The sequence below is a fragment of the Ictidomys tridecemlineatus genome, chromosome 11 (assembly GCF_052094955.1).
Source record: "Ictidomys tridecemlineatus isolate mIctTri1 chromosome 11, mIctTri1.hap1, whole genome shotgun sequence".
Lineage (NCBI taxonomy): Eukaryota > Metazoa > Chordata > Mammalia > Rodentia > Sciuridae > Ictidomys > Ictidomys tridecemlineatus.
In genome coordinates, this window is record NC_135487.1 from 123,665,193 (window position 1) to 123,678,371 (window position 13,179).

At 40.9% G+C, this 13,179-nt stretch overlaps 1 protein-coding gene and 1 long non-coding RNA gene across 7 annotated transcripts in view; one reads left to right on the plus strand and one right to left on the minus strand.

Moving 5' to 3' along the window:
• The window catches only part of LOC144368425 (Fc receptor-like protein 4), a 28,592-nt gene extending 23,616 nt beyond the window's left edge, over positions 1 to 4,976 (plus strand). For 4 of the 6 annotated variants that reach the window (XM_078027278.1, XM_078027280.1, XM_078027279.1 and 1 more), the window contains 2 exons: positions 2,700 to 2,731; positions 2,820 to 4,976. In XM_078027278.1, coding sequence (XP_077883404.1) covers positions 2,700 to 2,731; positions 2,820 to 2,936 — 149 coding nt within the window. In that variant the 3' untranslated portion in view covers positions 2,937 to 4,976. The other 2 variants (XR_013428182.1, XM_078027284.1) reach the window with 2 other exon arrangements.
• Positions 1 to 10,256, minus strand: part of LOC144368427 (uncharacterized) — a 44,602-nt gene extending 34,346 nt beyond the window's left edge. Inside the window, exon 1 of the long non-coding RNA XR_013428183.1 lies at positions 9,830 to 10,256. This is a non-coding gene — a long non-coding RNA (uncharacterized LOC144368427). The remainder of the gene's footprint in view (positions 1 to 9,829) is intronic.
• Between the last annotated feature and the right edge of the window lie 2,923 nt (positions 10,257 to 13,179).

The following is a 13,179-nucleotide window of genomic DNA, read 5'->3' on the forward strand; positions in this document are numbered from 1 at the left end:
TTGAACTTGGAATTTTGTTCTGTACAAAGTTAAGTTACTTGGTACCAACTGGATCCTTTCAAGGTTTTTTTTTTTTTTTTAAATTTGTTTTAATTAGTTACACATGACAGTACAATGATCTTGACATATCACACATTTGACTCAGACAGGGTATAATTTCTCATTTTTCTGAGTGTGCAGGTTGCAGAATCACATTGGTCATGTGGTCTCAAGGCTTGCTTTTAAGCTTCATTTTGGCAGGTCCTGAACAACCTTTAGAGGAAGGCTAATCTATCCCTAATACCAAGCAACATTTCTGAGGATTCTACACCAGTTGCCCCATCTATCACGAGATCTGCACGAGCATCTGAGGTTATTTTCCCTGTTCCTTTCTGATGGTTCTTACCTGGCCCAAGATAGTTTCCTCTCTCATATGTGGTATTAATATTCAGCCAAAGACTTGAGGCTACATACCTGTCTGGAGATCTCTGGAGCTTTTGATCTGCCTTGCTGCTTGTTGTCTCTCTAGTACTCTGTCCTAGAAATTCTAGCTACTAAGTTTAACAGGACTGTTGGTCTCTGTCACTTGAAGTCAGAGAGAGCAGACCAGTCTCTATTAGGGCTCTCCAACCTGTGCTGCAGGGTAGAAACTGCCCCCAAGTGGCAAGACTGTGCAACTGCAAGGCTCCGCTGTCTACTGGCTTTCTTTTCTGGCTCTGGGTCCTGGACTGCCTGTTGTCAAATGCCTGATAAACATTGCATTATCTGTTTGTTTGTGTTCTGGTGGTTGAAAATGGAAAGGTGAATCCAGTCCTATTAGTCCCTTTTGGCCAGAATGAGCAGTCCTTCTTCATTTTCTTGAATCTCATTCAGATCCCATTTCAAGACCCTCAAATGAGTGGAGACCTGCTGTTGGACATTACTGTGGTCAGCTGTAACCTGTAGTCCACTTTGGGTTTGTTTTTTGGTATTCGCTATTTATTTTCCAAATCAGGGAAATCACTTTTCAGTTTCTAAGATGAATCTCTGAAGGCTCCTTCACCACGCTGGGGGCTTATAAAGTATCATTTCTCCATTCCCTAAACACACACACACACACACACACACACACACACATGCACACACACACATACATACACACACATACACACATACACACACATATGCACATGCACATGCACACACACATGCACACACACACGCGCGCACACATACACACACATACACACACACACACATGCACACACACACATGCACACACACATACACACACACACACTCCCAATAAAGCTTCTGGGTAAACTCATTGCACAGAAACTAATCTCTCCTTCTAAAGAAATCTGTCCAACAATTTTTTTAAAAAAATCTCCATATTTCGTTAATTTGGTTGATTAACCCAGACTCTTAGAGTCAAAAAACCAAACTATTATTTTTTTAATAAATCTAAATATGGTATCTCATCTCATCTAGTATCTTTGTGCCTTGTGGGAATTTCATTCATAATCTAACACTGAACCTGTTTTGCAAATGAAGTGGTGGTTAAGTCCTTTCCCAAGGTCACAAAGCCTGTGAAACACAAAGATAAGACAAAGTCTTCTGTCTTGATTAAATATTTGCTGCTTGTATAACCAATTCCTGCTTGACCAATAATTATCACCCGATCATCTGCTTTGTCTCTTTGCTCCCTGAGCCAGCCATTGGCCAGGACCCTCTGAATAGTAGAATCAGAACCACTATCAGTTTGTTTGGGTTGGTTGAGTGCATCTATCTTATACAGTTTCCTCAATCATCTTTCCACTCTATCCTTAACATATTGGCCCAAACACCATTTTTATTAATGGATTGGTTATATTTCAGGTACTTGATGTATTAATGAGCTGTAGAAAACCTTTTTACTTGTTCCTTCAGATTTTCATAAAGGCCCTGAGATCATAAGCAAAGCTCTGTCCATTTGCAGGAGGAAAGTGTGCACCACTTTTATCACTTCACTAACAATGTCTGTAATTCCAAAAGTGTATGGGTAAGAACACGGTGAAACAGAAACTTCAGGTGCCCCAAGATATATCTCCTTTTCAGGTTCTAGTTCTCCATAAAATTATTATGGTGTTTTAACAATTTACCTTTTTCCCCGAGACTCTTAAATACCAATATTCGTGATCCAAGAAATCACATCTGCTAAACTTTCTTTCTCTGTGACTCCACCTCTAAAAAAATATATATAGCAAAAAATAAAGAACTAGAACATGCTAATGTGAGAGTTTTCCTCACCGGGCAACACATATGGAGAGTTTTATGAGAACTTGCCAAACCATCCAGGACAGTGTGGTGGATGTACTCTAAATTAAAAGTACCACAAATTAAACAAGGAGAAAAATATTCTCTCAACATCTGGTAGAAGAAGAAGTGAAGTTTCTTCATGTGATGAGAGAGAGTTTTACAGATCAATGAAGCTTGAGAAGAACTTGCAGAGGGCTTAGGTAAGAAATGGTAAATTAAAAAAAGAAATGGTAAAATACCTAATGCTATGCATAGCTAATAGAATATGAGCCAATAAGAAAAGAAAGAAAGAAAGAAAAAGAAAGGTAAAATAGAAAATCAAAAGATATGTTTGGGTGGGGAAGACATGACATTGATGGGGAGGGCCCAGTGACCCCCGGATTTAGGAAATACGTTGGCAGACTGGGTTCTAAGGGATCTTATGGTTCCCTTGTCCTCCACAGGTAACACCCCCTGGATGCCTCCAGAGGACAAGGTGAGCCTCATTTTCCTCTGTCACCACCACCTCCAGCCCTTTCCTTCTCACCCTTTCAAGTTCCTCCGCTGTCTTCTTTCCGTCCCAGCATGCCTTGATTGTCTACTCTGAGGTGAAGACACAGCTGCCAGTTAACTCAGATGGAAAAGTCGGTTCCAATGATGAAGATGCAGAAGAATATTATGAAAATGTTGTACTCATGTGACTTGACCCTATCCAAAGCCCCAGGCCCAGTGCAATCCTCCAGGCCCTCGGAGCAAGCAACAGATGCAGCTTTCTGACACTTACACCACATGCACTCACCCCCAAGATGCCTCATTATCCACCCTGAAGTGGTGATGGGAGGACCTCTGGCAGCCTTTGCTAAATCGACTGGTTTTTGTCCAGAGCTAGAAGAAGACTCTGTACACTTGCTCTGGGTCTGACCTAATGTGTTCTCCAGAATCTGATTTAGGGAATGAGAATAAAGAGAGAGAGAGAGAGAGAGAGAGAGAGAGAGAGAGAGAGAGAATGCTCTTGAAAAATAGAAACATACATTTTAGTGAATTAGGACTTGTACAAAGATAGAAAAGACTGAGCAACGTGGCTCTCCTTTTAATGCCTTTGTGATTCCTTCAGCGGGGAACCCTTGACATCCTTGGGTGTAGCTGTGAGCAGTTGCACTACAGGGACCTGAACAGCCCCTCCCCACCTGCCTGCAGTTTGCTCTGTCAGTTTCAGTTGAAGATGAAAAGATCCACTTCAAATGGTTTATGGAGAAAGGATTTTTTACAAAGATTTTAAAAATCTTCAGGAGAGCTAGAGAAGCAGGCTCTAGGCTAAACTTCCCAAAGCAAAAGAGATTTATGTTACTATCACTTGGAACACAACCTTATAACATTAGAGAGAAAAAGATATAATAGAAAATTAAAAAGCAACTTTGCAAACCTAAATTTGAATTTGAAATATCAATATGAATTCATGATAAACTCCACATTTTTTTAAAAAAAATGTGCACTTCTAGGTTCATCCACTGAAAAGACACAATCATCAGTTGAACAGCGATAAGCACCCCTTGCCAAGGTTATAGTCTCTAAACACCCTTTCCTCCTCAAGTGAAAATAGGGCTGCCTTTCTTGTAGGAGTTTTGTCTTTGAGTTATCAAATAGTTACTGAGAGAATAATTCTTCCAAAAATTAAGAAAACAATGAAAGAAAAAGGAACTCACTATTTCTCGTGGATGTTTCATGCTGCCCCTACTGGTTAACATGAAAGAGAAAAACCACAGCCAAACAACAAGTGGCTTCTGGTGGAAAAATACAGTACAGTACCACCTACGGAGTACCGATGCCCCAAATATCAAAACTGAATCCCAGGGCTGGGGATGTAGCTCAGTTGGTAGAGGGCTGGCCTCTCATGTCTCATGCACAAGGACCTGGGTTCAATCCCCAGCACCAAAAAAAAAAAAAAGAAACAAAAAACAAAAAACAAACAAACAAAAAAAAACCAAAAACTGAATCTCATCGAGTCTTTAGACCTAATTACTAGTTTTTAGGAAATACATGAAACGAAGGAACGGGTTAGAATAGCATCAGGGGATTGCAACCAACAAAGTGCAAACTGTGGGAAAATTCTACAGGACCAATGACCCGGTTTCCTCACTAATAATGGGAAGGAAGGGAGGGAGGGTGCGAGGGAGGAAGAAAAGAGAGAATGGGAGAAAAAGAAGAGCAATATAAAGAGAAAAGGGAGAAAGACATAAATTAAATGGGACTCAAGACCTATCAACTAGAAAGAATGAGCAGGCCCCGTTTGGAACCTGATTCAAACAAACCCAGGGAAGAAAGGGGAAAAAAAAAAAAACCCTTATGAAATACTAAGAGAAAATTGGATGCTAATGCTAAGAAATTCATGTGTTTTGGATAGAAGTGATAGTATGGTTATATTCTTATAAAAACAAAAGGCACTCATTTTTAGAGCTTATGTTGAAGTACTGAGTGCAAGGTGTTAGCATAAGTTCAATGCACATTAAAGAAGTAGAGTAAATGACAGATTTGACTTGAAGGAATCGATGGGGGAGGGTGGGGAGAAGAGGGCAGGGATAGAGGATCGGTCATGCGTGCCCCATCTCTGAAGCTGAGTGATGGGTGCCTTGTGTGGGGGAGGAAGTGGGGTTTATACTATTATTATTACTACTTAGACTCTTCCATTCTTTTTGTGTTTTTAATTTTCCACAATAAAATGTTAAAATCTCTATGCCCAGAAAGCCACCTCCTTTGTCACTCCGTGATTCAACCCCTGACTGAGGCAACCCTCACTTCTATTGCAAGAGTGGGGGTCTCCTCTCTTTGTTTCTTTCCTCCCCCAGGGTTTATTGACTCATCCCTCATCCCCACAGCCCTCCGGGTGGGGACTCCTTGCATGAGGCCACAGGGCTGCATGGTGACTCCAGCTGATCCTGGCATATCTAAACCAGGATAGATATTTTTCCCTCTACCAACTGATCACGGGAAATTTACCACCAAGCCATGGTTGTGGGGTTAGAGAGCAGCACAATATGAGCCAGTCATTGTTTCTTGAATTTACTGTTGCTTTCGGGTCATGTCAGAACCCTGCCCATTATGTCCACGTAAGGATGGAATGATCTTGAACATGTGTGACTTTTTGGTTTTTGGATAAGAAACTTCCAGTTTGAAATGAGCAGGTCAGCTCTCTAGTGAATCATGGTGAAGCATTCAGTGATCATGACAACCCAATTCTAGCCAATAGCTTTCTTTTTTTTGAACAAAATAAAGACAGTTATTTTAAGAGGGCCACAATTTTGCTTCAAAACTATAGGGTCTCCTCTCAAAGCTTGCTGCAGACTTTGCACAACATCCTGAATAGCCACTACACTCCTGGGTCTTTTCCATATGCTAGATTATAAAAGCCCAGAACAGAGGTGGCAGCACAGTAGCCTAGACAAGCTGAAGACCTCTTGTTTGCTCAAGGGCCCAATCAGAGACAGTAGTTTTATTCAATTGTTGAGACTGAGCAGGGCAAGGCAACCAAATGTTACCCAGAGACCTTTCAAATTAGGGTTTCTTTCTTGATAAAATGGCAACAACAACTTAATTTTCTTTGAAAGCACTTTTCCAACCAGTTGTAGAGAGCCAACTACATAGTAAAACCAAAGAGAAAAGGGGTTAAATAGACTTAGAAATAAAAAAGAATTTGCTAACTTATAGCAGCAAAAATCTGGATATTTTGCTAAGAATAAGATACCAAGGATGGAAGAATAGAACCCTGTTTGAGGTTAAATAAATCAATATACTTGGAAAAGATTCTGAATGCTAGTACTGGTTCAGGCATCTAGGAGAAACCTTAATTACTTGCTTTCTTGGTGGATCAAAACCTGTACTCAATGGTGGCCTGAGATGAATTCAGCTGAGATACTAATTCCTTGGCTTAATGTAGAGGAAAGATTCAAAGATGTATAGAGATGAGATTATTGAAGTGAACCCATCACCTAGGACCCATTCACGTACACCCTATGTTCGCTAAGAGTCCATTACTTTCCACACAACCCTGAAACATACTTTGGTGATGAAAAAAAAATCAAATACTAGCCTCTTTGAAAAGCAAAACAGAAACAGGTCAGAAATAAAATTAAAGATGCTGCTACTAAAGGGGACTAGGGGGCCCACGGCATAGCTACCATAATAGGAAACAAGGCCCAGATAGCAATCAGAATACTGGACTGACTAGGATGTCGGATGATGGGATCAACAGGGGCCAGCAGGTCTTATCTGTATAAATGGAAACCAACTCAAAGCCCGGCTCGAATCTTCAAAGTCATGACCACCCCACTTTTGTACCAATTAGTATGAGTCACGGCTCAGAGCAGACAATGGAACCCAGTCTAGCTGACTGAGGAGGAATAAGATTGAATGCAGGACATTGAGGAAAGGGCTGGAGGGTGGGGTCCTAGGCTGAATGAGCCTCAAGAAAAACTCCCAGGAGCAAACTGCCAAACTGGGCTGGCAAGAGAGCAGACACCGTCACCAGCTGACTCAAGATCCACAGAGCCTCTGCTGCCACTAGGAACGTCCCCAGATCAAGAAGCTGCTGCTGCTGCTGCCGCTCAGCACCTCAAGATTAGAGACGGACCAAGAAATGAGCTCAGAGGAATCAAAACACCCACATCTATCACCCAGCTTCCAGAAGACCCACTGGGTCCAAACATCATATTCAAAGCGGCTCTCAGTCTTGTAGATGGTCTCTTTAGTGGAAGAGAGGAGACATGCAGGAACCCTGGATGTACCCTTCCAGTCCCTGTTGAATAAGAAGCCACTCTAGAAAGAGGCTGGGTTGGTCTTTAGAAAGCCATTCTTCAGTTATAACTCACAATGATTCTTTTAGAATGGAGTGACTAACAAAAAATGCAGACCGAGGGAACCTATGAAGATAGAACATGGAGAGAAGGTCCTGGGGAATAAAACTGATTGAATGATGCATCTGTGGGGCTGGGAATGTGGCTCAAGCAGTAGCGAGCTTGCCTGGCATGCGTGGGGCCCGGGTTGGATCCTCAGCACCACATACAAACAAAGATGTTGTGTCCGCCGAAAACTAAAAAAATAAATATTAAAAAAAAATTCTAAAAAAAAAAGAATTATGCATCCGTGTACACATATGGCATAACGAATCCCACTGTTATGTATAACTATAAGACATCAATAAAAATTTTTAGAAGTACAAGATGGTCTTTTATTTTTACTATTATTTTTAGTTAACACACAATAATTGTACATTGAATGCATGGATAAAATGTGTAATATGATTCAATCAAGGTAATTGTCATATCTATCACCCCTCCCCCCAAAAATTCATTATTTCTTGTTGGACATTCATCATTAACATTGAACACATTAAAAATCCTCCCTGCTAATTGTTGTCAGCCACAGCTACCCTGCTGGGCTGTTGGACATTGCAAGTTATTCCACCTGACCCACAGGTCCCTATACTCACAGTTTCAGTTAGCTTTTTGTAGCTGTGACCAAGATATCTGACAAGAACAATTTAGAGGAGGGAAAGTTTTTTGGAGTTTGTGGTTTCAAAGGTCTCCGTCCACAGATGGCCACTCCATAGCTCTAGACCTGAGGTGAGGCTGAACATCATGGCGGAAGGATATGGCCCAGAAAAGCAGCTCAAGACATGGCAACCAAGGAGCAGAGAGTGCGTTCCACTCACAGGGACAAAATATAAACCCCAGAGGCACACACCCCTACCTGTCTACAAATACCATCCAGTTAATCCACATTCGTGGATTAATCCACTGATTACTTTAAGGCCCTTGCAACCCACTCATTTCACCTCTGAAAAATTCCTGCATTGTCTCACGCATGAGCTCTGGGAGGATCCCTCATATCTAAACCGTGGCATTCTGCTCCTGGCCCCCCTCAAACTTATGCCCATCTCACAATGCAAAGTACATTAGTCCATTTCCAAGAGTCTTCGGAGTCTTAACAGTTCCAGCATTGCCCCAAAGTCCAAGATCTCATCAGAGACTTAAGGAAAACTCTTAGCTACAAAAGTAAAAAGATTAAAAGCAATTTGTATATATCCAATATATAATGGCACAGAGTAAACGTTTTCATTTCAAAAAGGAGAAAGAGGGGCATAGAAAGAAGGGATGGGATCAGAATAAGACTGAAGTCCAGTTGGGCAAACAAGTCCTGTGGATTCATGGCCAGCATCTAGGGCACATGGCATTATGATGCTCCTTGTGTACCCACTAACAATCCTCTCCCTAACCCCCACCCTTCCCAGCCTCTGATAAACACTATTCTGCTCTCTGCTTCTAGGACATCACTATTTTAGCTTCCACATAGGAAAATATACAGCATTTTTCTTTCTGTGCCTTGACATATTTCATTTAAAATCATGTCCTCCAAGCTCACCCATGTTGCTACAAACCACAGGATTCTCTCCTTTGTATGGGTAAATAGTATCCCAGTATATATACAGGCCATATTTTCTTTATCCATTCACCTGTTTTGTATAAGTTATTGTTTTACAATCTTTATTGGTACATGATTGTGAGATTCATTGATATGCACACCTCCACATAACATAATTTGATTAATTTCACTCCCCAGTATCTCCCCTAGCTATCCCCTCCTGTCTCCTGCAATGACTTTCCTCTGCCTTCTGATCTCCCTTAGATTTTTATGAGATCCCCTTGTTCCCTTTTTCTGACTCCCACAGATGAGAGAAAACATATAACTCTTCACTTCTCAGAGTCTTGCTTATTTCATTTAACATGAACCTCTCAACGAGCAGGAGTTTTTCAAGTCAAGGTATTCCAAGTCCGTAACGTGTTGCATGTTCGCTTTAAGCTCTTAGACAAGTTACAGGTTAATTTTCTGGGTTCATTTCTTATTCTGCAAAATTAAGGTCATGTCTGCCTCGTGGAGTTCTTGGGGGAACATGCCCCATTCAGGCTTTCGCACTTACTGTTCCTATTCTATGAGGTCTTCTGTGACCTCCTGCTTAGTTAGCAACCTGCCCAACTCCCATCAATACCTCTCATCCATATTCGTATTTCTCCAAGGACATTTCAACTTCTGATATTCCATTTTTTTCTTCTTTATCTGATTTCTCCACCAACAATTGGTGCTCTAAAAGGAAAGGGACTTTGATCTGTTTTGTTCCCTGATGTATTCCCAGGGCATCTTCTCAGAAACCAACACGCAGCGAGCACTTAGGTAACATTTGTGAATTATGAGGATTATATAAAGCAATAAATGCAAGTGCCTGATAGGGAACTTCTCTCATATAAGCACTCAATACATGTGAATTGATAGTATTACTATTATCGCACTCACATTTTGTAACTCAACAAATATTTATTGAGCACTTAGTAGACATCAAACACAAAGATTGGTCAGAAAAAGTGTCTCTTCTTAAGAAGTTTCCAAAGTAATGTACTGAAATAGATAGATATATTTAAAAAAAACTTTCACATAACATAGAAGTAACATTAGTATGTACTTAGCCTGTATGTTAGGGAAAATAACATTAATAGTTCTAACTGATGACCTCAGACATCTCAGGAGCTCTCTAAAACAAAATACCAACCTTTGCATCCAGGCTGAAGGGAATGGTTCTGCTCCATACCATCATCCTGGAACCCAGGGTCCTTGTATCTACAGAACCACTCTGTTCAGGGTTCCAAATTCTCTACAAAAGGAAAGACTGTGTGGACTTTACAGGTCAGCCCTGAAAATGGTATGCATTCCTTCCTCCCACATTCCCTCTCCCAGGACTTAGCCACAATTCCCTGCCTAATGAAGATACAGATATGATCAGCACCCTAGTTAGTCGTTGCCACATTCAGCCAAGGGAAATACTCAAGGACATTTTCCTGGGGGAGGCAGCAGACACAGAAATCACTGACGTGTGGAGACAGGAAAATATGAGTTCAAAGCTAGGTCACAGTTAGTAGCTCTACAATCTTGGTTAGTGGCTATGTGACCTTGCTGAAGTTACTCAAATTCTGACCTACTTTCTAGCTCAGAAAAAAATGGAAAGAACGATAGAAATTTAATTGATGTGAACTCAGAGAAACACATGAAATTTTAAGAACAGTGCCTGGAACATAGTATTTAATAAATGTGTGAAATAGATAATGCATCAAGGCATAAAAGAGCAAAATGTGTTCAGGACAGTGCAGTTGAGTAGCAGAGTTGCATAATATACTGCTGCATTCAGGACCTTGGCTTGTAACTAACCAGGGCCACTGGAGTTTTAAAGTCAATCAACATTCAGATTAGCCCTTCAGACAGGCCCTCCTGGTGGCTGTGTAAAAGATAATTGTAAGCGGGGAAGACCTGCTGGTGACAGGGAGAGATCACTATCATCAGGTTAGCTGAAGGGGACCAGAGCCAGAGGTGTGTCAGAAAGGTCGGGTGCAAAACTTGTTTTGTGGGAAACTCAGGAAAAGCAGTTGGTTGATTGGAGGTGAAAGAGGGGGTTTAGAATGACTCCCTGGACTAGGTCTTGCGTGACCAGGGAAATGAGGGAACACAAAGAGACAAGCAGAATCCAAACCCACGGGCCACCCTGCCCTTGCGCTTGGTTCAGATTGTCCCAATCAGCTCCCACAACAATTTTGAGATGCCCTTCAGCTTTCTTTCACCCGGCACGTTACTTTGTGGCCTCATTTTTTTTTTTTTTTTTTGGTGCTTTGTACATAATATTATACATAATAGTGGGGTTTATTATGCTGTATTTGTACATGCACCTACTGTCGTTTGATCTATTTCATTCCCCCTTTCTATTTCCCTCTCCTCCTTTCTTCCTTGATTCACTTTCTTTACTGATCCCTTTCTATTAGTTTTTTTTTTTTTTGTACCAACCCAGGGGTACTTAACCACTGAGCCACATCCCCAGCTCTTTTTATTTTTATTATTATTTTTTTAAATTTAGAAGCAGGGTCTCACTAAATTGCTTAGGGCCTCCCTAAGTTGCTGAGGCTGGCTTTAAACTTGCAATCCTTCCGCCTCAGACTCCCGAGTCACTGGGATTAGTAGAATGCACTCACTCTGCACCCAAACTATTATTATAATTTTAATGGGTGCCTTATAATCACATACAAAAGCAAGATTCGTTTCAATGTACTCGTACCCAGATGTAACGTATCTTGGTAGATTTTTGTTCCTCAGTACTTCCCCGTTTCCACCCTCAACCTTCCTCTAGATCCCTTTGCTCGGTTATCTCACTTCTGTTTTTGTGAGATCCCCTTTTATTGAATTCCTTTTCTCTCTCTAGCTTTCACATGAGAAATTTTTAAAGACTTTCGGATGCTTCTGACAATTCCTTGCCTTTTACTCTTGAGCCAAGTTAGAAAGTTTCCCTGTATAATTTCTATGATCCTTTTAGTTCCTGGGTTTCAGGGTCCCCTTTTATCACGACCTTCCTCTGTACCCAGACACTCCATCCCAACTCTTGCTGGTCCTGTGTAATAAAATCTCTAAACTCAAGTATGAACTTGAGGTAAGATATAAAAACAGCCCCCACCCAAACGTGGGTTCAAGAGCCACAGAAAGAGGAACCCCAAGATAAATATATCTTTCATGTTTATGCAAATGTGTGTTGGGTCATCAGACTTCCCAGAGGCATGGAAAAATAATACCACAAACATTTACATAAGCTGGAGGGTTTAGTGGAAAGCCTCAAACCCACGGGCTTCTATTACTTTCTGGTTTAAAAATCAGGATTTTCATTAGAAAAGGAGATTGGCTCACCTGCACAGGGTCCTCCTTTCAAGAAGCCACAATTCCTCCCAGGAAGCTGCCCAGGGACTACAGAAAAGATAACAAAATTAGATGCAAAACTGGTTATGTAATTTTTGGGGCCTGGTGTGAAATTAAAATGCAAACTCCCTCGTTTAAAAGGCAAGAAAATAAATGTACCATTGAAGGCACTAAAATATAACAGGGCCTGGTGGTACATGCCTGTAATAACAGCTACTTGAACCCAAGTTTGAGGTCAACTTAGTGAAACCCTATCTCAAAATAAAAAGAAAATAGAAAGGGTGGAGGATGCAGCTTTGGGGTACGAGGCTCTAGCTCCAGTATTGTACACTCACAAAAGTAATAAAATATGAAGCTTTTTCCTTTTCTTTCTTAGACCCTCCCTTGACTTGTCATAATCCTTTTATTTCCTATCCAATGTCATCCTATGAAAAGAAAAAATAAAATTATAAGTCATCAGCATGAATGTTCCTTCAGTGCCAATTTTACCTGCCAATATAAGAGCTTTTAATTAATATGTAGATGGGTTAGTCAGCTTTGTGTTAGTGGTGTTAGATGTGTTAGTTGCTTTACCAAAACCTGACAAGAACAATTTAGAGGAAGAAAAGTTTATTTTGGCTCATGGTTTCAGAGACCCATGGTGGAAGGGCATGGTGGAGGGGCATTGCTCCATTCATGCCTGGCCAGGAAGCAGGGGGCGGGGAGCCACAGTGAAGATGTACCTTTCCAGGACATGCCCCAGTGACATACCTCCTCCAGCCCTGCCCCCAGTGAGCTGCCTACAGGTGACCACCCAGTTAGTCCACTCCAACTAGAAGGGACTGATTAGTTTACAGCTCTCATAATCCAGTCCTGTCACCTCTGAATATTCCTGCATCAACACCGGAGCTTTGGGAGGGCATCTCGTACACAGACCAAAGCAGTGGAATCACCAGAATTAGTTCTTATTTTATACTTTGTACAGACAAAATGCATTTTGTTCTTATCAGAAAGTAGAAATGCTACAGATTTTTAAAAAATACTTAACCGTTTATATTTCATTTCTTTAAGATGTTAAGAAACATTTTTCTTTTTAAATTATATTTCCTATTCCCCCCACCAGACTTTTTTTTAAATACTTTTTTTGTTGCAGTTGTAGACGAACAGAATGCCTTTATTTTATTTGTTAATTTT